The following is a 23,953-nucleotide window of genomic DNA, read 5'->3' on the forward strand; positions in this document are numbered from 1 at the left end:
CTGTATAAATACGATCCTACACAACACACATATCCCTTTATTGCCAGGAGCACAGGTGTTTTTAAAACTCAACCAAGCTGAGGAAAAATGTCAATGATATTCTGTGTTTTGGCAGTAAGTTTGAAGAGGGATTTTTATTTATTTCGTATTGCCAGCTGCAGTCATCAGGTGTTACTGCATCTGGTACTGAACGTGAGGTTCTAGGCTTCTGTATCCTTATGTAAAACTTTCCCTCATTCATTAATCATATATTTATTAAGCATCTACTAGATACCAGGCTCTGTGCTCATTGATGTAAAAGACAAAATACCATACCTTCAGGGAACTTAACATGCTACTGTGAGAAAGAGTAAATAAACATATAGACAAAACAATTTATAGATTTTGAGAAGTGCTTAAGTATGGTTCTATAATTAGAAATAATAAGGCTTCCAGATAGGATGATCAGGGAAGGAATGTCTGGGGAGACTTGAAGGACTGAAGTGTGAGGAGCAGCTGTGGGCAAAGGGCAATGGAAAGAAACGTTCTAAGCCTAAGCAAAAGTTCTGAGGTTAAAAAAGAAAAAAAAAAAAGCTTGGGTGTTCTAAGAACTAGTTCCCCTAGTTAAGAGTTAAGAAACACCCAGTTCAAAAATGGTCAAAGGACTTGAATAAACATTTCTCCAAAGAAGATATGCAAATGTCCAATAGGCACATGAAACATCATCATTAATCATTAGGGAAATGCAGATCAAAACCACAGTCAGATACCATTCATACCCACTAGGATGGCTATAACAATTAAAAAAAAAAAAGGAAAATACGTGTTGTCAAATGGTGCAGCCACTACAGAAAACAGTTTGGTGGTTCCTCAAAAAGTTAAACGGGGGGCGGGGGGGGAGGCGCCTGTGTGGCTCAGTCGGTTAAGCGTTTGCCGTCAGCTCAGGTCATGATCGCAGGGTCCTGGGATTGAGCCCCACATCGGGCTCTCTGCTCAGTGGGGAGCCTGCTTCTCCCTCTCTCACTCCCCTGCTTGTGTTCTCTCTCTAGTCTCTCTCTCTGTCAAATAAATAAATAAAATCTTAAAAAAAAAAAAAAAGAAAACAGGATATTTAAAACAAAAACAAAAAAAACCTCTCAAAATAAATAAATAAAGTCTTAAAAAAAGGAATTGAAAACAGGGACTCAAACAGATGCTTATAAGCTAATATTCACAGAAGCATTATTCACAATAGCCCCAAGTGGGAACAACCCATGTGTCCATCACAGATGAATGGATAAACAAAATGTGATACATATTCCCAGTGGAATAGTATTCAGCCATAAAAAGAAATGAAGTTCTGATACAGGCTACAGCATGGGTGAATCTTGGAAAATTATGCTAAGGGAAATAAACCAGACACAAAAGGACGAGAATGACATGATTCCATTTATATGAAATGTCTACAATAGGCCTATTTGTAGAGACAAAGTAGGTTAGAGGTTACCTGGGGTTCGGGTGAGGGAGAAAGGGGGAGTTATTATTTAATGGGTACAGATTTTTTTCTTTGAGGTGATGAGAAAGTTCTGGAAATAATGATAATCATATACAACATTGTGAATGTACTTAATGCCACTAATTGTACATTTTAAAATGGTTAAAATGATAAACTTATGTTACATATTTTTTACTATAATTTTTAAGAGTATATTTTAAAAAATAACAAAACCTTCATCAAATGTGATCTTTAGTGTCTATTGAAATTAGTCTTACAAATGCCAAGAAAGTTAGGACTTATATCAGATGAATTAAAAGATCATTGATTTTCATTTTCCTGTCTGCATTCTACCTAGGTGTGAGTAATGACATAAAAAAAATGTCAGAATCAGGGGCGCCTGGGTGGCTCAGTCGTTAAGCGTCTGCCTTCGGCTCAGATCATGGTCCCAGGGTCCTGGGATCGAGCCCCGCATTGGGCTCCCTGCTCTGCGGGAAGCCTGCTTCTCCCTCTCCCACTGCCCCCTGCTTGTGTTCCTTCTCTGGCTGTGTCTCTCTCTGTCAAATAAATAAATAAAATCTTTTTTAAAAAAATAAAAAAAAAGTCAGAATCAAAAATATTTTTTCCTTAATCTAATGGTCGATTGCATGGCTCATTTAATTACCAAGTCTCATCTACTCTTGGTAGAGCTTTTTCCTGGCCTACCCACAGCACAGCCATTTCTCCCCATAGCAGGTGTGATGCTCTGTGTCTGCCTGTGCTCTGTCAGGGTACTCAAAAGTGTGTGCCTCAGGAGAAAGGCAGATTTCCAGTATAGCTTTAGATGAGCCTGCAAGACAAAAATAAAAGAGCTAATCGTAAAGGAGATAATGATATATTTGACATGTAAAATTTAAAGCTTACATTTATCAAAATATACCTTCAAAGAAAATGGATAAAGATGTTTACAGCACATATAACTGATCAAGGATTAGTTTCCAGAATATATATCTATATCTAAATTAATGCAAATCTGTATGAAAAAGACAATTCAGTGAGAAAATTGAGCAGAAATTAAGAAAATCAAGAAAAACCAAAGACCAAAGGCTGATTTTTTTGAGAACATCTCTAGCTAGACTGATCAGGAAGAGGAGAATACATTAACGTCTAATGCCAGAAATGATAGATATGCTGTCAGTAGAGTCTACTGATATTTAAAGGTAAAAGAATATTATGAAAAACTTTATGCCAATAACTTCTACAGCACAGATGAAAGAGACAGTTTCTTGAATGATACAAACTATGAAAACTCTCAAGAAAAAAATGGGAGTCTCTGAATAGCGCTATCAAGTAAATTGAGATTGGAGTTTAAAGCATTCTAGTGAAGAAAACTCCAGGCCCACACAGCTTCACTGATGAATTCTACCAAATATTTAAGAAAGAAATACTTAGAGTAGTTCTACAGAAACTCTTCCAAAAAATTTAAAGAGTATGTCCCAACTCATTCTGCAAGGCCACTACAAGAAAATAAATGGACCTCATGAATCTAGATGTAAAAAATTTGAATAAAATTTTAGTTGACTGAGTCCAACAATATATTAAAAGGACAATACATCATTACCAGGTAGGGTTTATCTGAGTAATGCAGGGTAGATTTAACATTCAAAGGTTAAATGGAATTTCCATATTAATAATCTAAAAAAAGAAAAACCATCTATATCTTAGCAGATTCAGAAAAAGCATTTGACAGTATCCAACATCCATTTTTTTTTTTTTAAGATTTTTATTTATTTATTTGAGAGAGAGCTGGGAGAAGGGTAAAGGAAGAGGAAGAAGCAGGCTCCCCGCTGAGCAGGGAGCCCGATATGGGGCTTGATCCCAGGACCCTGGGACCCCCATGATCATGACCCGAGCTGAAGGCAGATGCTTAACCGACTGAGCCACCCAGGTGTCCCTCCAGCATCCATTCTTGCTTGATAAAACAACAGCAGCAAACTAGGACTAGAAGGACAGTTCCTCAACCTGACTAAGGGCATCTATGAAAAACCTCCAGTTAGCCTCATAACGACGAAACCATTGCTTTGCCCCCTAAGATCAGGAACGAGACAAGGATGTTCATGCTGTCCACTTCTAGTCAACATGTTACTGGAGGTTCTGGCCGGTGTGGTTAGGCCAGATAGTGAATAATAAAATGCATTCCAATTGGAAAGGAAGAAGTAGAACTGTCTTTATTTACAGACTACATAGAATTTTGTCTTCAGTCAGTCAGGTGTTGGAGCAGAATAAAGTCCTGCAAAGGACTGAAAATCGACCTGAAGATGTCTTCCACTCAAATAAGGAGTAAACCAAGAGTGGGGAGAAGTAGAAGACCATAGAAGGATAGAAGGAACGACCCTCAGGCTGGTCAGCACGACAGCTGTGTGGCAGGCCTAGAGGACCCTCTAGGTCAGAGCATAAGGGGCAGCCCAGGAGACCGAGAAGCTTGCAGACCAGAGGGCATTCAGGCCGGAACAGTTGAGGTTTTAGGGAAGACAAAGAGAGGAGGTTACAGAGGTGAATACCTGCAGGAGAGGCAGCCATCTGTATAAACCAGCCAGGGTACAGGGGTGAGGCCCACTGAAGTGCAGTGTACATTGAGCAGTGTGGTGGGAATGTAAGAAAAAAGAATCAATTTCATGTTTCAGGAATTTTTTCTAAAAGGGCCCAGGGAGTGAGGCAGTACCTACCTGGAGAAGGAAATGGGCCAAAGAGAAGGATATTCTTGGTCTGGCATATTATTTATAAAAGCTTCTCACTTATGTTCAGATTATAGAGCCAATTTTGTACACAAGTGTGTGAAAACAGAAATGTAGCTGACAGAAGGTTGGATGTGGAAGTTAGATGATAGGCAGCCTGGACTTTTATCTTTCTTTTTTTTTTTTAAGATTTTATTATGTGAGAGAGAGCATGAGTGGGGTGGAGGGGCAGCGGGAGAGGGACAAGCAGACTCCCTGCTGAGCGGGGAGCCCAACATGGGGCTCGATCCCAGGACCCCGAGATCATGACCTGAGCTGAAGTCAGATGCTTAACCAACCGACTGAGCCACCCAGGTGCCCCTGGGCTTCTTTCTTACTTTCTTCTTGTTTCTTTTCTTTCTTAAAAAAAAAAACCTTGAGCTAGGTTTGTAGGTGTTGTGTTTTAACTCTTTTGGTAATGATTCAGAAGAAACTACGAACAACCTGGTAAAAAATGGACACGATAAACTGTTCTGCCTGAGTGAAGCACGGAGAATAGAAAGGTGTCTCAACTTAGGAGTGCCAGTGGTTTGGTGAAGCAGAGGTTCTGTCTGGTGAGGTTAGAAAACCTGATGCTTAGTGTGGGCAGAAGACTTACTTTGGGGACTGTTTTGCAGGGAGAAGTCTTAATGTCTCTCTGGCACCGCCAGGCAGAGGGAAACAGATTGAGACGCTGACACAGGACATGGCAGTATCAGAGAACAGTTAAATAAGGAGAGGGTTAAGTCCTGTCAGGTGTGGGTGTCTCCAGCGCACGCAGTTTGGATGGTACAGAAGTCAGTCACTGGAAGTGCCGGGGCTATAGAAGAGAGTGGGAAATAGATACCCGCTCTACCCACGATCTACCCACGGTCAGAGGATAAGTAGCAGACTTTGAGTCGGGATGCGTGGTCAGCTGTGCTCTGGAAAGGTGTCTGTTGGTCATTGTTCCTACATTCATCTTCAGTTGGTTCAGGCAGGTGATGTGCTGTGGGACAGCAAGTACCAGCAGTCTGTGCTGCATAGACCCAGCCTGTGTAGACGTTTGTTGACTAGCTGCCTTTTTTTCAACAGGCGTGGTGTCTGTCTGTTTTGAGGGAGACAGTGATGGTTACATCAACTTGGTGGCCTACCCTTATGTGGAAAGTGAGACTGTGGAGCAGGATGACACACCAGAGCGGGAGCAACCTCGGCGCAAACACTCCCGCCGGAGCCTGCACCGATCAGGCAGTGGCAGTGACCACAAGGAGGAGAAAGCCAGCCTGTCCCTTGAAACCTCTGAGAGGTAAGGGGGTGGTGAGCAGGGCTGAAGGTGCACGTCTGGTCCTAGCAGCACAAACACTCGAGGCATCTCTAGAGTCCTGACACACCCTGGGGAAGTAGGGCTCAAGGTTGGGGGAAGATGGCTGGTGTTCGTTGGCTGCCCACCTGGGCGTGTCACATCACCCCAGTGATGCCACCTTCTGAGGATGGATGGAGCTGGTCAAGAGAGAGTGAAGGTCTCTCAGCCCTTTGGAAGCAAGGACTCTCCGTGGGTGCTCTGTGTACTACAGCTTTGTTATGTCTCACACATGAGGTTGAAATGCCTTGGGCCACAGTGAGGTTGCATCTGCTTTCTGACCTGTAGGATTGCCTAAAGGCAGTGAGAGACTGGACTAGTGTTCTTTAAGGGTTCTGGAAGAGGTTCTTTGACCTCTCTGAGACTCTGAGATCAGCTCTTAACCCTTTCCCTGCACCTAAAATTTAGTTTATTCCAGTGGAAATGATTTTTCTTATAGATTAGGAAAATAGTTTACAAAGAGTTATGTTTCTTGATATTTTATGCAAAAAATGTGAACTCTCCTAGGATGGCTGTCATCAAAAGGACCGGCAATAAAAGTGTTGATGAAGATGTAGAGAAATTGGAACCCTCTTAAATTGCTGATGGGAATGTAAAATAGTGCAGCCACCTTGGAAAACAGTTATTTGGCAGTTCCTTAGGAAGCTAAACCCATCAATTCCACTCCTGGGAATAGCAGCCCATACCCAGAGAATTGAAAAAATACATTCAGACACAAAACTTGCAAAGAAATGTTCATAGTAACATTATTCCTAACAGCCAAACAATGAAAGTAACCCAAGTGTCCGTCAGCTGATGAATGGATGAATAAAGGCTGAATATTATTCAGTGATAAAAAGGAATGGCACACTCATACGAGCCACAGTGGGAATGAACCTTGAAAACCTTTGCTAAGTGAAAGAAGTCAGTCACAAAAAACCACATATAATGTGATTCCATTTATAGAAAATGTTCAGAATAGGCAAACGCATGAGACAGTAAGCAGGTTATTGGGTGCCAGGGACTGGGGGGAGAGGAGGATAGGAAGTGACTGCTAATGGTGATTGTTTTTGGGGTGATAAAATGTCCTAAAAATTAGATAGTGGTGATATTTTATAACCTTGTAAATATATATTTTTAAAAAACCCACTGAATTATTAAAAAAAAAAAGAAATTAAAAGTAATGTGAGCTTCCTGGAACAAAGTGAAATAAAAATTGTATGATTAAATTACTTTATATTTAATTTCGGGGCACCTAGCTGGCTTAGTCGGTGGAGTACATGACTCTTGATCTCAGGATTGTTGAGTTCGAGCCCCACGTTGGTATAGAGATTACTTAAGAAAAAAAAAATTTTTTTAAGTATATTATTTCACTCAAAAATAAGTTTCAGTGAATAAGATCTGTGACTCAAAAGTTGGATTTGGGACTTTTCTTAGATGTGGCAGCACATAGCTTATCTCTAATGTCAGATCAGTTCAGCAACACATGCTGCTCACCCTGGCTGCTGAAGCTGTGAGCCGAGGGCCTTCCAGCACTCCTCGCTCCCATCGATGGAAGAGGATGCACATCGAGGAGCACAGAACCCCATGAGACTCTGCCTGAGTGTGTGATGTGTCCTCTCCCGTGTCCTCAGTCAGGGGCCCTCTCTAGCCAGATCTGCATCCCTGATGCAAGGAGAGAAATACCCATTTTGTAGTAAGGAGGGTCTCCAGGTATTAAGTGTTCTTGTGGAAAATAGACTCCAGTCTGTGGAAGCACTTCTTCAGGGCTTCCTTGTCATTCCCCAAGGGGCTTCCTCTTCACTGATGAAGGTGGGACCTAAGCTTAGTGACAAGGAATGTTCCCCAAGTCCTCCAGCCCATAGCCGGCATTAATGCCTTTCTCTCAAGAGCTCTTTAGAGTGGGCTTTCTTTTGGTCTCCAAAGGTATAGAATTTGCTCCATGAATCATCTGATGAAAAGCCAGTGTACGTAGAATAACATCAAAGTCTGCCTGTGTCCGAGTTCAGGGCTCTGCTTTGAAAGTGACAGCTCTGTCTGCAGGCCCCGACCTCTGTTTGGCCTATTCGCAGAGGCTCTGAGTTACCTCCCGGAGTGGAGCTTGCTTCTTCACCAGGACCAGAGCGGTAACACCAGGGGTGATGCCAAGGGGCACGGGTTCCCCAAGCAGGCACAGAGAACTTACCTGGGCTTACTTGGCAGATTAGTAAACCTTGTTGTTTCTTTTCTTTTCTTTTTTAAGATTTTATTTATTTGTCAGAGAGAGAGAGAGGGAGAGAAAGAGAGCACAAGCAGGGGGAGTGGCAGGCAAAGGCAGAGGGAGAAGCAGGGAGTCCGTGGAGCAGGGAGCCCGATGCGGGACTCGACCCCAGGCCCCTGGGATCATGACCCAAGCCGAAGGCAGACGCTTCACCAACTGAGCCCCCGAGCCGTCCCAACCTTGTTTCTTAAAGGGGATCACAAAAAAGGCGTCCATGAATAGCCTCAGCCATGCCGTCCCCAGAAGAACATGAGAGTTCCGTCACGCCGAGAGGCACCGGCGGCCGCGCTGCTTCCGGTCAGAGGGACTGGGAAGGTCTGCCTGGGTCTCTCAGCCGCTTCGCCCGGCCTGCCCGCCACTCTGTGCGGGAGCGCCCGCATTTCCAGTGCACGCTAGGCCTGGTGGTTAGCTCGGCTCTGCGTGACTTCGCGCGCCCACCGTGGCAGGCAGGAGGGGACGGTGGCATCTGTCCGGAGCTGCCGCGCCCGCCTCTGCTCTGAGCTGCTCACTCGCTCTGCCGCTTCCCAGGCACCCGCTGCGCAGGCCCACGGACAGCGTCCGCAGATGCTTTCTTTCAGTCTTATTAAAAATTCGGTTGTAGATGTGGACACAAACAGGATAGTTACTCATGTTCTTGACAGTGGCATCCCATGCTCCACCCTCTATTTATTAAGTGTAAAACTCTACATTCATCAATTTTTGTATTTTTTAAAAGTGTAAAGTACACCTGTCAATTTATCATTTTCGCCTTTTCTCGGTGTATAGTTGAGTTGTATTAAACACACGCACGCTGTCGTGCGGCCCTCACTACTGCCCATTACCAGAGCTGCTTTTCATCTCCAGCAGCAGCCCCATCCCTGTTGGATAACCCTCCATTCCCCTCCCCCCCAGGCCCGGGCAACCACGTTCTCTTTTCTGTTTCTGTGAATGTGCAGTTACCTCAGACGACTGGAACCCTACAGCATTTCTCCTTTTGTGTCTGGCTTATTGCACTTAGCAAGATGTTTTCAGCGCTCATCCAGGTTGTAGCCTGTGGCAGAATTCCCTCCCTTTTTACTGCCGAACGCTACTCCACTGTAGGGTATGGCACATTGTGTTTTTCCGTTCATGCTCTCATGGGCACTTGGGTTGTTTCCACCTCTTGTTTATTGTAATGCTGCTGTGAACAGAGTGTCAGGTTTCTGTTTGAGTTCCTGTTTTCAGGTCTTTTGGGTACAGACCTAGGAGTGGAATGGCTGGATCATTGGATAATTCCACGTTTAGCGTTTTGAGGAACCAGCAGACTTTCACGGTGGCTGCACCATTTTGCATTCCCTCCAGCAGTGTGCGGGGGTTCCAGTCTCTCCACATCCTCTACAACACTTGTTCCAGTTGATTTTTATAATAGCCTTCCTAATGCATCTGGAATGGTGTCTTCATCACATAATTTGATGCCAAGAATTATTTTTGAGACAGTTTTCACAGACACAAGTATAACTACTACTTATTACTCACTTTTATGCGCTCATGCGTCCGGAGCCCCTGTGCCACCTGTCAGCAGGGCCCATGGGTGGCAGATGAGACCTGATTGAGGCCTCCTTCACCTTGTGCACCGAGACCCCGGAGGGTGACTTGTCTGAGCCCCTCAGCAGTGTGTCCTGTTCTTCCTTCTTAGCCCCCAGGAGGCAAAGAGTCCAAAGGTGGAGCTCCACAGCCACTCAGACGTCCCTTTCCAGATGCTGGACGGCAACAGCGGTCTGAGTTCTGAGAAGATCAGCCATAATCCCTGGAGTCTGCGCTGTCACAAGCAGCAGCTGAGCCGCATGCGCTCCGAGTCCAAGGACCGAAAGCTCTACAGTATCCTTGTTACTACACCTTCAGCAGTGCCCCCTGCTGGGGCCGTGGGTTGGTCCTGTGTCAGGACACCTAGCACCATGGCCGAGGCCCTCTCTGTCCAGGAGCCCCTCCTGTTCTCATCTCCCTTTTTCATAGGCTCCTTGTCCTTCCTTGTTTTATGGACACGTTTTTTTTCTGCCTTTCGGGACTGGTAAGCCTGAAGCTTAAACTTGGCAGTTCAGAAGGGTGCTGTCTGGTAGAACCTTCTGGGACAGTGGAGGTATGTGTATCTGTGTTTAGTATGGTAGCCACTGGCCACACTGAGTAACTGAAACGTGCTTGATGTGACTGAGTTACAGAATTTTACATTTATTTAAATTTAAATTGCCACATGTTCCTAGTGGTTACTGTATTTATCAGTGCATGTCTAGAATCAAGGATCTGGGTGTGTGTGTGTGCGTGTGCACACATATATTTTTCCCCTCCCAAAAGGTAATTATTACAAAGTGATATGTGGGGGTTTTTTGTCTAAGATAAACACCATACCTAAACAATGTATAATAGTCTTTAAGATGGTAAAAGTAAAAAAAAGTATTATAAAATGGGAATTCTGATGATTGTTTAGTGTTTGAAGCAGTAGACTGTGAATAACTAATACTGGGAAACTGAGGGGAAATGTGCTGAGCCCTCTCTGTTTACTCAGTTTTCAGAACAGTCTCTTGAGGGAGAAAGTGTTGACGAAGCCCATTTATAGATGAGGAGATGGGAGCACAGGGGGGTTAGGTGCTGTGCCCAGGCCCGTGAGTGGCCACAGCAGGATTCAAGAGCCCATGTTCTCCGGCCCTGTGAGGTGTTTCTGCAGCCCTTTTTAAGTTTTATTGCCACTTGTTTATAGGTTATAGCAGGTGATGAAATTGATTAAAGGCCAATTTAATCGTTTTCTGTAAGTTATTTTTTAAAGAATTAGGCGATGCTAATATGTGCATCGTCAAGTGATGCCAAGTATCTTACTGTCCAAGATCATGTGATTGCTTCCTCGTCCCCCAGTACGAAATTGAGGTCCAGGCTGTGGGCCCTGGTGACTTTTGACAGATGTGACAAGCCTATATACCTTTATCCAGGATGGTTGCAGACAGTAGATGTAAATGAGGACATGGGTATAAATGCCATCCAGCCAGCCAGGACCGTAGAGGCATTTTAAGCAGAAGGTTCTAGAAATACCAAAGGATAAGTTTAAATATGTAGTCACTGGTTTGAAGGTTAGTCAGAAAAAGGCAGGATAGAAATTTTAAATCCACCTTTTTCTAAGACTCCCATTCAGGAATGTTAAACTGGATTTCTCATGTTGGTAGCAGTGCCGCAAAGGGTCTTCCTTCTCTTAGGCCTCGGTGGGGTACGGCTGGAGGAGGGCCTCGGTTTACTGATGGTGCCAGGCATGTATGCACATCTGCCAGATCTTCTTTAGTTTGTGTATGCCTACAGGACAGAATAAAACAGAAAAAAATAAAAATGATGGCATCAGCAGATTTGGTATATATATATATATCACGGAAAATTTTTCAGCCATAAAAAGGAATGAAATTTTGTCACATGCTACATACAAATTGGATAAAACTTGAAAACATTTTGCTAAGTGAAACAGCCAGCCACAAAAGGACAAAATACGAAGTGTCTAGAGTAGTCCTATTCATAGAGACAGAAACTAGAAAGGTAGTTACTGGGGGTGGGGGCGTGAGGAAGAATGGGAGATAGTGTGAGGTGGGTACAGTTTCTAGTTTTTGTTTGGGACGATGAAAAAGTTCCGGAGATGGATGGTGATGTGCACAGTAATGTGAATGTACTAATGCCACTGAACTGTACAGTAAACACAGTGAAAATGGTACATTTTATGTATATTTTGCTACAATAAAAAATTTTTGAAAAGAATGAGTAAGCCAGTGGTGTGACATCTACATTTGAGAGTTTGTGAGGTGAATACAGATCACATTAGAAGAGAATGCCCCCTTTTGTAGAAAAACTTGGTCGTGGTTTCCTGGCTGGGGCTGACGGTGAGTGTGGCTGTTATTCTCCTTGACCACGGCCCAGAGTTCCTCTTGCTTGAGAACGTGGTGCACCACTTCAAGTACCCCTGTGTGCTGGACCTGAAGATGGGCACCCGGCAGCATGGGGATGACGCATCCGCGGAGAAGGCGGCCCGGCAGATGAGGAAGTGCGAGCAGAGTACGTCAGCTACGCTGGGTGTCAGGGTCTGTGGCATGCAGGTGAGTTGCCCCTGGCCAGAGCCTCACTGCTGCTGCCCGCGTGTTTTGGGTGGCCCATGTACCTGCCTGCTCCCCCTGCCAGGTGTCCTCCGGGCCCACAGTGGTCCAGAATCCCCTCCGAGAGGGTGAGTCCCCCACAGGGTGCCGAGTGCGTCCTTATAGGTATGTTCCCTGAGCCCTCTAGGCCTTACCTGGTGACCTTAGTCTGGACTCCAGATCCAGAACCTCTGTGAGAGCCTGTTGCCTTGACACTGGGACGAGTCAAGCTGGTCAGGAGTACTTTCCAGACAATGGCTGCCCAGGGCACTCGAAGGTCATCAGACCTCCCTGGTGCTCACCCGCTCTGTCTCCTGGGCTTTCAGGTGTACCAGCTGGACACAGGGCATTACCTCTGCAGGAACAAGTACTATGGCCGCGGGCTCTCCATTGAAGGCTTCCGCAACGCCCTCTATCAGTACCTGCACAACGGCCTGGACCTGAGGCGTGACCTTTTTGAGCCCATCCTGAGCAAACTGCGGGGCCTGAAAGCTGTGCTGGAGCGGCAGGCCTCCTATCGCTTCTACTCCAGCTCCCTGCTTGTCATCTACGACGGCAGGGAGTGCCGGGCAGAGTCCTTCCTGGACCGCCGGGCCGAGATGCGTCTCAAGCACCTGGATACGGGGCTCCCTGAGGGGGCGCCACCCTGTGGCCCCAGCACCAGCCCCAGTAGCACCAGCCCTGAGGCCGGCCCCTCCTCTCCACCCAAGGTGGATGTCCGCATGATCGACTTTGCACACAGCACGTTCAAGGGCTTCCGGGATGACCCCACCGTGCATGACGGGCCGGACCGAGGCTATGTGTTCGGCCTAGAGAACCTCATCAGCATCATGGAACAGATGCGGGACGAGAACCAGTAGGCCCGGCCCTGGGCCCCCAGAACCCCTTTCTCTCCACCCGCAGGCAGGGACCATTGTTCTGACTGAACTCGCCGTGAGGACACACAGACTTGCTTTTAAAGGGTTATATTTCTCTTTGGTGTAAACTAAAAGAAATGTTTTTAGCTGTAGCCTGGAATCCATATATATAAAGTGAAGGAGGGCACAACACACATCCTCTCAGCCAGGCTCCTTTAGCTCTACGGCTCTGACTGCTGTGTCCAGGCTGACTTAGAAAGGAAGAGGTGCCCCTGGTGGATGGGCTTGGCAGCAGGGACAGGGTACCCTTGGACATTGGTTTCTCTTGCCTAGGTCTTTGGCGTCTGTGGCCGCAGGGCCCTGCTGGTCTTAGGGTGAAGCTGTGGGCTGGTACAGGGCCCCTCTGTGCTCACTCATCCCTTGTCCCTCACCAGTAGAGGATTGGGTGCCCATCTGTTGGGGGACTTCCTAGTCTGGTGGCATGGGCATCAACCAGCTCTTTAACACATGCCCCTGGGTAGCACAGGGCCAATTGCACATCGCTGGACCCGTCCTTCTCGGTTTTGACTTGGCATGAGGCTAGATTCATGAAGCTGGGCTGAAGCCAGCTTATGGCAGAGGGCAGGCCCTGGGATCCCCAGGCACTCTTTGGCACTTGAACCTGCTCCTCTTCCTGCCTGCACACCCCAGCCAGCCTTTCTTACTGAGATCCCTTGCCTGAGGAGGCCACCCCTTCTTGCCCCATTGAAGGGGGTCCCTGCTCTATTTGCCGAGGAGAGTCGGTGTCCCAGCAGGCCTCAGGGCGTCTGGTGGCCCTGGCCTAGACAGTATTTGCAGTTCTTGTGCTGTGGGTGGGAGTCTTCTTCCTCTAGCTTGGGCAGCTGTGCTGCCTCTGGATGGGCTGCCCTTCCTAGGGCTCAAGGGCTGTGGTCCGCTCAGGGTGTCACCTTTCTCCAGGCTAAGCTCAAGGCAGCAACCCATTGTGAGGAGCTCCAGTCTTGTGAGGGAGAGCTTGAAGCTTGTCTGTTCATAGAGACATTGTTTGGGCCTTGGGTGCAGGTGCCCAGATTCTGCTAATGAGTTTCGTCTTATCAGTCCTGGGATCCATCAGTCTGTCCATTTGTCCATCTCCCAGCCAGCCCTTGTCTCTTGGGATCTTTTTCCTGGGCTGTAGCCTTGTTCATTAGTAAATACTGATTTCTGTCCTGCCATTTCTGAGGTGAGCTTTTGCCCCTGTGCCTGTTGTCAGCAGGTGCGACCTTTTTACAAAGAATTGGTAGCAAATGAATTGTAGGAGGTGTTTCCCGGATGGCCCAGCACCTTCTCTGTGGGCCTGGCAGTGTGTAGTACCACGTGGACAGTGGTACAGTGAAGGCCCAAGGGGTGATCTTTCTGGTGGTTTTTAATAATTTTTGCCGCCAGCCCTTAATGGCACAGAGACCTGCCACCTCGAACATGTGGCCAGGAGGTGACACTGCACTCACCTAGCCATTGCCAAGGTTAGTGCCCTCCCCTCTGAGCCTAGGGCCACTGTCATTGTCACTTTGGGCATGTCCTTGTTTGGGCATTAAAGGTAAGCCTGCCAGCCTGTCAAGGCCTTGGAAGTGGTAGACTACTTTCCGATTCCTTAGAGATGCAGCTTCACACATTTTAAATGGGCTCCTTGATGGATCCCGTCTCTCTCTCAGCCCTCTGATCCTGGTGCCAGTAGTGGGCAGGTTCCCATTCCTTGGGGCTGGGAGGGACAGCTTGCCTGTTTCTGGTCAGTAACGACCATCTTTCCTGTACCATTCTGTGGCTTCAGGGGGGTAGTAGCTCATTCGTTTGGACTGGCATTTCCTGGCAGGGCAGAGGCGAAGACCAAGAGTCAGGGGCCACTTGGGACCCCCTTTAGTTGAACCTCTCCAGCCTGGGGATGTGCTGTGCCTCCTGAGTTCCTGTATTTTGGGAGCACATGCTGCCCCGTTGTGCTCTTCATAGTGAGAGAGACTATACCCACTATCTTCAGCGTTTTCCTGGCACTAAAAAGAGCAGAAGGGCCTGGGATTTGCTGCTACTCCCATCAGGGCAGGATCCCTCTTTTCAGCACTTTTGACACTTGGAGACCCAGCTCTGTTACCTGGTGGGTGGTGGGCATGTGTACACACACACTCTCTGCCTCTACTCCTTCTGCCTGCTCCTTGTCAGAGAGCTCTGTCCCTGCCAGGCCCTGCCTTCCCAAACCCCAACTTGGGACCAAAGTGCAACGCGGGATCACGGGTTGGGGTGCTCAAGTGACCCCCCTCTCTAGTGCTTCCCTGGGCCAAGTAGACACCAGCCCCCCGGGGGGGGGGGGGGAGTGGGACCGGCGGTGCTTAATGAGGAAGGGGACCAGTGTAGCAACTTGCCAGGGACCCCACCCCTCCCTCACACTGGGGCCTGTGCAGTGGGTGTGGGGGTTTCCCCAGGGGCCAAAGGCCTGGGCTAGTTCTTTAGCCGCTGCTCACTCGCGCACATCTGTCCACGTGCACGCCCCCTAGATGCAGATTGCTTGGAACTTTAACGCTGTTCAATTTGGTTTTGTTTTTGCCGATTAAAAAAAAGTTTTAATGAGGAAAAAAATTGGAGCACCCTGGGAAGGACCTGGTTCCTTTGCTTCTCGGGGAACTGTGAGGCCTCGCCTCTAGGAATCGCTCTCTGCTCTGCTTTCCCGGAAGCCGCCCAAACCTGCCCACGCCGCCCGAGGCCTGCGCCCCCTTCCACTCTCGGCTTCGGCCGCGGCTGGGCCAGCTGCGTCTCCTCGGGACCTTGCGTGCCGGGGAGGGGTGCTCGGGCCTTGCGCCGGGTCGCCCCTTTCTGTACACCTAGCGCTGCCCGCCCCGCTTGTGTCTGAGGTCGTGTATGTCAAAATAAAGCCGCTAGAAACTGAGGTGTGTCCGCGTCTTTGCTGTCCCGCGGCTTCGAGGACAGGCCCAGCCCGACCGCCGCTCGCCTCCCTCCGCCGCGCCCCCGAGCCGCCGTCCCGGGGCGGGGCCGGAAGCGCCCGTGCGGCGGCGGACCTGGCACCCGTCGGGAAGGAAGCCTCGCCCTTGGCGCCAGTTCCGCCTTTGGATCCGCCAATGGTTAGTTGACCCGCGGGGCCCGGGGCCCGGTCCCCATGGCAGCCGGGCGCGCTCGGGCTCTTATTGGCTACGTCTGCCGGAACGCCGCGCCTCAGCGCTCCGACGTCGGCGTCCGTGCCACGTCAACGGCAGCCGATTGGCCGGCTCGGGCTCACGTCACCGCCCGCCTAGGTCCGGCCTGAGTTCGGGGCTAGCCGCCCTCGTCTGGCGTCGCGTCCTGCTGGGTGCAGCCTCGGGCCGGCGTCACGGCGGACTGCGCGGCCAAGGCAGAGCCAGAGTGGGTCAGTCTGGCAGGCGAAGGGCGCGGGGCCGGGCACGGCGGCGGGAGTGCGCGGCAGGGCTCGGCCGGGCGGGCCGGGCCGCGGAGCCCGGGACTCACTCTCCGGCCGCCCGCAGGCGCGATGAAGGCACTGATCTTGGTGGGCGGCTATGGGACGCGTCTGCGGCCGCTGACGCTGAGCATCCCGAAGCCACTGGTGGATTTCTGCAATAAGCCCATCTTGCTGCACCAAGTGGAGGCGCTGGCCGCGGTAAGACCCGGGGTCGGTGTCGCGGTGGGACCTGGCAGGACGAGGGACGGCTAGCACTTGGGGGTCGCGGACGCCCGTACCTTCCGGCTGAGCCCTTCTATCGGCCGGCGCTGTTTTGTACAACAGGCGGGCGTGGACCACGTGATTCTGGCCGTGAGCTACATGTCTCAGGTGCTGGAGAAGGAAATGAAGGCGCAGGAGCAGAGGGTGAGGCTCGGACTTTTGATCTTTTTCTTCGCTCCCCGCGCAACCACCCACCCTGGTGGGAGGCACCTGACAGGCGGCTTCTCCCTTACAGCTGGGAATTCGAATCTCCATGTCCCATGAAGAAGAGCCTCTGGGGACAGGTCAGTAAAAGTCCCTTGCGGGGAGGGTTTAGGGCCTGGGAAGGGGTAAGACCCAGCCTGGATGGGGTCTGCTGAGCCTGGATCCAGGGGCTCAGTTGTCCGCCTACCCCCCCACCCCCCTGGGGAAGATGGTGACCTGTCCTTCTCTCCTAGCTGGGCCCCTGGCACTTGCCCGTGATCTGCTCTCTGAGACTGCGGACCCTTTCTTCGTCCTCAACAGTGATGTGATCTGCGATTTCCCTTTCCAAGCCATGGTGCAGTTCCACCGGCACCACGGCCAGGAGGGCTCCATCCTGGTAAGGGACCAGATCTTTCTTCTCTGACATGCCTGTCCCCCATGCCCAGCCTCTCCTGCTGCCCAGCCTTTAACCATCCCCTTGTGTTGTGAGTGCAAAGCTGTACCGTATGTATCTTTAAGCATTGGGGCACAGCCCGAGATTTAGGACAGTATGCATTATCGAGGCTCAGACACACCTGGACTGGGCCTGAGGTTCCCCCTGCACTCAGGTGACCAAAGTGGAGGAGCCCTCTAAGTATGGCGTGGTGGTATGTGAGGCTGACACAGGCCGCGTTCATCGCTTTGTGGAGAAGCCACAGGTGTTTGTGTCCAACAAGATCAACGCAGGAATGTACATCCTGAGCCCTGCAGTGCTGCGGCGCATCCAGGTGTGTGGAAGCCAGCTGCGGGGTGGGCTGGGGTAGGGCAGGCCCCTGCTACCACGACCCTGCTCACAAGCTGCCCACTCCCACAGCTGCAGCCTACATCCATTGAGAAGGAGATCTTCCCTGTCATGGCCAAGGAGGGGCAGCTATATGCCATGGAGCTGCAGGGTGAGGCAGGGAGGCCACAGGGTAGGGGTGTGGTGTGGCTGGGCTGAGCCCCCTGATGCATTTCCTCCCAACAGGCTTCTGGATGGACATAGGGCAGCCCAAGGATTTCCTCACCGGCATGTGCCTCTTCCTACAGTCCCTGCGACAGAAGCAGCCTGAGCAACTATGCTCAGGCCCTGGCATTGTGGGCAACGTGCTGGTGGTGAGGCCCCCGCCCGGCCCATCGTAAATGCCCCTTCTCGGGCTTGGGAGATGAATGCCTCACTGTATCTTCCCCACTGTCCTTAGGACCCAAGTGCCCGCATCGGCCAGAACTGTAGCATCGGCCCCAACGTGAGCCTGGGTCCTGGTGTGGTGGTGGAGGATGGCGTGTGCATCCGGCGGTGCACAGTGCTGCGAGATGCTCACATCCGATCCCACTCCTGGCTCGAGTCCTGCATTGTGGGCTGGCGCTGCCGCGTGGGCCAGTGGGTAAGTCTAGGGGCTGGGCCGAACGGGGAGAGGGGCAGGGAGCGCGCCTGCCTTGCTGACCAGGCCTGCCCCCCTCCCCCGAGGTGCGCATGGAGAACGTGACGGTCCTGGGCGAAGACGTCATCGTTAACGACGAGCTCTACCTCAACGGTGCCAGCGTGCTGCCCCACAAGTCTATCGGCGAGTCGGTGCCGGAGCCTCGTATCATCATGTGAGGGGATACCATGGGGCCGGCCGAGTCCCCACTTCCCCACTGGCAGGGGGAGCCCTGGTGTGACACATCAGAAGGCCCTGGATGCGCCGTTTCTCTGGGAGGACTAGACGAGGCTGAAGCGGTTGGACGCCTGCCCTCTCCCGTGGACATAATCTGGCAGGCTCCTTGCTGGGCATACCCCACAAAGCCCACTCCCTCAAGAAGGGCCGGGCCAGGGCTGTATGGAATAATAATTTAATGCTCACTGTGGCCCTGACTGGAAGTCAAGCTCAGGCACAATCAGGACACGGCTGGGCTCCCGCCAGTGAGGTTACACTCAGGCAAGAAGGTTGGACGTGGTGGTGGTGGTGGTGGCGGTGGTGGCGGTGGCGGCGGGGGGGTCATGGGGAACAGGGCAAGGGGAAGCTCATAAATAGGGCCCAGCCTGGGTCTGAGTTCAGGGCTGGAGGCTGCTGCCGTGCGGGCTAGGCGGCTGAGGAAGTGGTGGTACTTGCGCTGGCCGCCTTGTCCCAGTCCTCTACAGACACGATGGTGGCTTTGCAGAAGAAGCAGTCCTTGTTGTTCATCAGGTGCTGGTTGATACAGGCTCTAGAACAGGGGAGGGGAGGAGGGGGAGGAGGAGGGCCTGTGTATCCCTGTCGCTTCCCCAGCCCCCTGCGCCCATGGGGCCTACTTACTTGCAGGACTTATGGCCACAGGGCTGGAACACAGCGGAAATGGGGTGAGCATAGCAGATGGGGCAGAGGTCCTCCTCGCTGGTGGGCTGCAGGGAGCAGAGCGCAGGGTGAGCAGGGCCGGACGCCCAGACAAGGAGACGAGCCTACGTAGCATGCACAGTTGGGCCAGCGTGTATGTGGGCGGTGCACAGCCGGATGCCGCGGCGCCCACTCACCAGGGAGGCAGCAGCTGCCTGGGCAGAGGCAGCGGTCAGGTGTGCCAGCATCTGTTCCACCTGGGCCAGCTCCTCCGCGCTGATGTAATCTGTGTCTGCGGGCGGTAGCAGGTGTCAGACCCAACGTGGCCCTCGAACCCAGTGCCTCTTAAGTACCGCAACTTGGGGTTTTGCTCTTCTTGAGACTCCTGAGCTAGTCCAGCCCCAAACCCCTGACCCACCCCCAGTCCACTCACAGCTCTGCAGGGAGAAGCGCTTCCGGTCAGGGGCAGGCAGGGCAGTGCCAGGGGCAGGGGGCTCTGGCTGCCCCAAGAGATAACATATAGAGCTGAGCTGGAAGCAGGGATCAGCAAGGAGCACGGACGTGGCTCGCTCTCTCCTAGGTGGGAGAGGGGGACAAGCGTAGTCAGAAAGCAGTACCTGCTGGAGGGACCGGGGTGGTGGGACAATCCAGCTCACCTCTTTTCACCCACTGCCCCCACCCCATGCCCCTCATCCTAGATCCCAGTAAGAACTCATACAGCCTGGGTGCCAGTTTAAGGGGGTGACCAGCAGATAGTGAAAGTCTGCCTACCCCTAATAAACACTAACTCTCCAAAGAAAACAAATAAAGAACATCACTAGCAGCTTAAAGGAGTGCCTCCCAGGTTTCCCCTCCTACTGTTCTGGGGGAGATGGGCACGGGCAAAGCCACTGGCCAAGCACAGGCTGGGGCATTGGGGGCGGGCTTGCGCCCCCTCTGGCGGCCACGCGGGGAACCTCGGACGCGGGGAGGAGAGGGGCTACCCCGCCCCCTCCAACAGGAACCAATGGGAGGATGCGGCCCCGCCCTCCTCCGGGAGAGTATTTAGAAGCTGACCAGGGAAGCCAGAGGAGAGCTGGGGAAGCCAGAGGAGGGAGTGCGGAGTGCAAGCCGGCCCCAAATCCCGCCCCGGAGCCGGGGGAGCAGGGGCGGTGGGTGTGCGGGGCTGAGCCCACAGCCAGAAGTGGGTGAGTCCCGGCGCGGCGTGTCCGGCACAGAGCTGCCCGGTCTCAGCCCCCGGCAGGCGCCACCATGGTCTGGCTGGTGCTGCTGGGCGCACTGCTGTGCCTGTCGCGCGTCGGGGTGGGCGGCCTGGGCGCGGAGGGCTTCGTGCCCTCCGGTCCCCGTGACTGCCCCTACAGATGTGTGTGCGCTGCCGACCTGCTGAGCTGCGCGGGCCTGGGGCTGCAGGACGTGCCGGCCGCGCTGCCCGCCGCCACCACAGACCTCGACCTGAGCCACAACGCGCTCCAGCGCCTGCGGCCAGGCTGGCTGACGCCCCTCTCCCGCCTGCGCGCCCTGCGCCTGGGCCACAACGAGCTGGACGTGCTAGGTCGCGGAGTGTTCACCAACGCCAGCGGCCTGCGGCTGCTCGACCTATCGTCTAACGCGCTGCGGGCGCTGGGACGCCACGACCTCGAAGGGCTGGGGGCGCTCGAGAGGCTGCTGCTGTTCAATAACCGACTGGCGCACTTGGACGAGCTCGCCTTCCGGGGCCTGGGCGCACTCAGCCGGCTCTACCTGGGCTGCAACCAGCTCTCCTCCTTCTCCTTTGACCACCTCCACGGCCTGGGCGCCACCCACCTCCGTACTCTGGACCTCTCCTCCAACCGCCTGGGCCGCATCCCCGTGGCTGCCCTGGCTGCCCTGCCGGCCTTTCTCAAGAACGGCCTTTACTTGCACAACAACCCCCTGGCCTGCGACTGCCGCCTCTACCACCTGCTGCAGCGCTGGCTCCAGCGGGGCCTCAGTGCCGTCAGTGACTTCGCCCCACAGTACATGTGCCTGGCCTTCAGGGTGCCCACGTCCCGCGTGCGCTTCTTTGAGCACAGCCGCGTCTTCGAGAACTGCTCGGCCGCCCTGGCCGGGGGCCTGGAGCGGCCCGAAGAGCAGCTGCACGTGCAGATGGGTCGGCCCCTGACGCTGCGCTGCAACACCAGCGCCCCGGCTGTGCGCGTCGCCTGGGTGTCCCCGAAGCAGGAGCTGCTGGTGGCCCCGGGGTCCCGAGACGGCAGCATTGCGGTGCTGGCCGACGGCAGCCTGGCCATCAGCAACGTGCAGCCGCGGCACGAGGGGCTCTTCGTGTGCCTGGCCGCCGGGCCGCGCCTGCATCACAACCAGACGCACGAGTACAACGTGAGCGTGCACTCCCCGCGCCCGGAGCCCGAGGCTTTCAACACGGGCTTCACCACCCTGCTGGGCTGCGCCGTGGGCCTGCTGCTCGTGCTGCTCTACGTGTTCGCGCCGCCCTGCCCGGGCTGCCGCCGCTGCTACCGCCGCGCCTGCACCTGCCGCCGGCTCTGCTGGCCCCGCGGGCCCGGCCCCCTCCAGGAGCCGAGCGCGCGGCCGTCGGGGCTCGGCGCCACCCGGCCCGACGTGCCCAGCCGCAAGGCCAGTGTGCACAAGCATGTGGTCTTTCTGGAGCCGGGCCGGAGGGGCCTCAACGGGCGCGTGCAGCTGGCGGTCGCCGAGGACTTTGATCTCTACAATCCCGTGGGCCTGCGGCTCCACGCTGGCTCTGAGTCGGCTAGCTCCACGGGCTCCGAGGCTCTGGTGATGACCTAGGCCGCCCTGGGCTCAGAGCCAGGCCACCAACCGCCCGCTGCTTTGCCCCGCTCCCCGCTGCCGCCCGGGCAAGAGCTGCCAGATGCTGGTGGCGGCGCTGGGCTTGGTCCTCCAGCCTCCTGTGTGGCCTCGACCTCAACTACAGCAGCCCCACTCGCTGATGGAAGGGCTGGGCTCCCCGCCCTCTCTCCTGCTCTGCTCTCACACAGGGCTCAAAGGCCGGAGGTCCCCGCAGGACCTGCTGGTGCCCAAGTGTCCCCCGAGGCCTGGAACTGGGGCCATCCGGAAGGGCCCGTGCGTTAGAGCCCGAGGCACCCCCTTAGGGGCCGAGGCAGCTATCAAGCAGTAGTGGCGAAGAACTGAAGCATAACCATCTTCCCCTTCCCAGTGGGGCAGGAAGAGAGTGGGCGCCCAGGGGAAGAGGAGGAGAGCGCCAAAGGAAGACCTAGGCCCCCACCCAGGGTGGAAGGAGGAAACCCGCACCAACATCTAACCTCCTTCAAGCTTCACAGATCCGTGCAGTCTGGTGGGCAGGCAGAAAGGCAAGAGACCCCTCCCCGCCACCCCTCAGGGGGCCTGGCCCGAGCCCCAGCCGGAGCAGCCTCGCCGTCTCTGGCCAGCGGCATCCACAGGCCACTCTGAGGGCAGGGCCTCTTCAGTGGGCTCACAAGACAGTAAGGGCCACCAGGGCCTGTCCCCCAGCTTTTCAGCAGTAAAAAGCCTGCTGAGCATGGCCAAGATGGGAGGGCTGAGCCAGAACTCACTGTCCCTCGAGGGTAGAAGCCTCTTAAGGGCTGGCACTGGTCTCGGCCTAATGGCTGAGGCCGTGCCCTGGTCTTATACGCATCTTACCACCCACCGCAGGGAGGCAGGGAAGAGGGGTCTGAGAACCCTCCTGTGTGGGTGCTGAGCTGGGGGCTCCTACGAGCATCCTGGATCCAGTTGTCCTGGAGTTCCTTAATAAAGGTGGTACGTGCTCATTACCGGACCCTTCGTGAACACAAGTAGCGGTGCGTGTCCTCAGCCCCTGAGCCCAGCAGTGCCGTCCCGTACATGCAGGATAGCACCCCAGCCCTGCCTGAGGCATAACCACAAGCCAGTGCGCTCTCCGATTCTTCTACTCAGAGCTGCTGCTGCTGCCACGTAGTTAGGCAGTTTGTACCTCACGGCCTTCCCCCCTGCCTCAAAAACCTGATACCGAGGTTCACTGCAGAGGCAAAGAGACAGCGGCAGGAGGCCCTGGCCGGCCCACTCCCACCAGCCACGCCAGCTCCCGTGGGCCCACGGGCCTCACACTCACCCCGAGGCCGGGCCATGCGCCAGGAGCCGCACCAGGATGCCCGTCACGGCCACCAGAATGGGGTAGTGGTCCACGCTCTCCAGGCCTGGGCGGGGGAGGAGGGAGGGCAAGAGCTGCTGCGTGCTCCTACTGCAGGGGGTCGAGGCCTGCCTGGCTAGCGCCAGCCCCCCTCCCCAGCATCCTCCCCACAGAAGGGCGAGCTAAGGCTGCGGGGGCCCAGGCCGGCTGTCCCGACGCAGCACGGACAATCAGGCATCCCTGCTCCCAGTAGAGGAAGCGAGCCCCGGGATATGTTGGGTGTGGGGCGCTGGGTCCTCACCAGGCAGCCGCAGGGTGACCACGCGGTCAAACAGGTTCCTCTCAGCCGTCACCCGGTTCAGCACCTGGTTGAGGAGCTGTGAGGGCAGGAGCCCGTTGGTGGGTGTCGAGGGCGGGCTCGCCACTGGGGCCTTCCCGGGGGCCCCCCTCTCCCTGCCCAGATGGACACACCTGCGCGAGACGCCGCAGCAGCATCTCAGACGTAGGCCGGGCCCAGTCAAGGAATATGTCGGGCACCAGCGTGATGGTCATCTCCAGGACCCGCAGCAAGCTGACCGAGAGGTCGAAGCAGGTGGCGCACACCTTGAGCTGCCGGCTGTCCACAAAGTTCCGCTCTAGGCGCTCGGCAGCCTGTTGGATCTGAGCCACCGGCGGGGGGGCAGGCAGCGCTCAGTGGCCTGGTGGCGCCGCACATCGCGCCGGGCCCACTGCAACGCCGCAGCCCGCCCGACCCACCGACCCGCCGTGACGCACCTCCTGGATCATGCCGATGAACTCCGAGAAGGCCCAGTTGAGCTGGTTGAGGACGCTGTTGAGGAAGCTGGGCGCCACGTCGGGCCCCTCCCGCAGCAGCTCCGCCATGTGCTGCTGAAGCAGGGTGGAGGGGCAGGGCTCTGTGGGGGCGCGAGG

The 23,953-nt window shown here is 53.8% G+C and overlaps 4 protein-coding genes across 11 annotated transcripts in view; 3 read left to right on the forward strand and 1 right to left on the reverse strand.

The window, feature by feature from the left end:
• The window catches only part of IP6K1 (inositol hexakisphosphate kinase 1), a 55,509-nt gene extending 39,869 nt beyond the window's left edge, over positions 1–15,640 (forward strand). For 2 of the 3 annotated variants that reach the window (XM_078078119.1, XM_078078127.1), the window contains exons 3-6: positions 5,260–5,470; positions 9,418–9,599; positions 11,664–11,839; positions 12,202–15,640. In XM_078078119.1, the coding sequence (XP_077934245.1) occupies positions 5,260–5,470; positions 9,418–9,599; positions 11,664–11,839; positions 12,202–12,735 (1,103 nt within the window). In that variant the 3' untranslated portion in view covers positions 12,736–15,640. The remainder of the gene's footprint in view (positions 1–5,259; positions 5,471–9,417; positions 9,600–11,663; positions 11,840–12,201) is intronic. The other variant, XM_036123861.2, reaches the window with a different exon arrangement.
• Positions 15,641–15,989: 349 nt separating this feature from the next.
• On the forward strand, positions 15,990–18,475 carry GMPPB (GDP-mannose pyrophosphorylase B). The gene is made up of 10 exons (XM_036123862.2): positions 15,990–16,114; positions 16,230–16,363; positions 16,490–16,570; positions 16,662–16,710; positions 16,864–17,006; positions 17,218–17,376; positions 17,463–17,541; positions 17,616–17,743; positions 17,830–18,012; positions 18,096–18,475. The coding sequence occupies exons 2-10, from the start codon at positions 16,235–16,237 to the stop codon at positions 18,225–18,227; spliced, it is 1,083 nt and encodes a 360-aa protein (XP_035979755.1). The 5' UTR covers positions 15,990–16,114; positions 16,230–16,234; the 3' UTR covers positions 18,228–18,475.
• RNF123 (ring finger protein 123) overlaps positions 18,445–23,953 on the reverse strand; it is a 31,142-nt gene continuing 25,633 nt past the window's right edge. For all 6 annotated transcript variants that reach the window (XM_036123849.2, XM_036123850.2, XM_036123848.2 and 3 more), the window contains 8 exons: positions 23,798–23,937; positions 23,495–23,683; positions 23,325–23,400; positions 23,006–23,090; positions 19,355–19,497; positions 19,119–19,213; positions 18,904–18,989; positions 18,445–18,814 (listed from right to left, as the gene is read on the reverse strand). In XM_036123849.2, coding sequence (XP_035979742.1) covers positions 18,691–18,814; positions 18,904–18,989; positions 19,119–19,213; positions 19,355–19,497; positions 23,006–23,090; positions 23,325–23,400; positions 23,495–23,683; positions 23,798–23,937 — 938 coding nt within the window. In that variant the 3' untranslated portion in view covers positions 18,445–18,690. The remainder of the gene's footprint in view (positions 18,815–18,903; positions 18,990–19,118; positions 19,214–19,354; positions 19,498–23,005; positions 23,091–23,324; positions 23,401–23,494; positions 23,684–23,797; positions 23,938–23,953) is intronic.
• Positions 19,496–22,685, forward strand: AMIGO3 (adhesion molecule with Ig like domain 3). The gene has a single exon (XM_036123859.2). It carries the CDS (start codon positions 20,173–20,175, stop codon positions 21,703–21,705), a length of 1,533 nt encoding a protein of 510 aa, XP_035979752.1. The 5' UTR covers positions 19,496–20,172; the 3' UTR covers positions 21,706–22,685.

The sequence above is a fragment of the Halichoerus grypus genome, chromosome 1, assembly GCF_964656455.1.
Source record: "Halichoerus grypus chromosome 1, mHalGry1.hap1.1, whole genome shotgun sequence".
Taxonomy (NCBI): Eukaryota; Metazoa; Chordata; class Mammalia; order Carnivora; family Phocidae; genus Halichoerus; species Halichoerus grypus.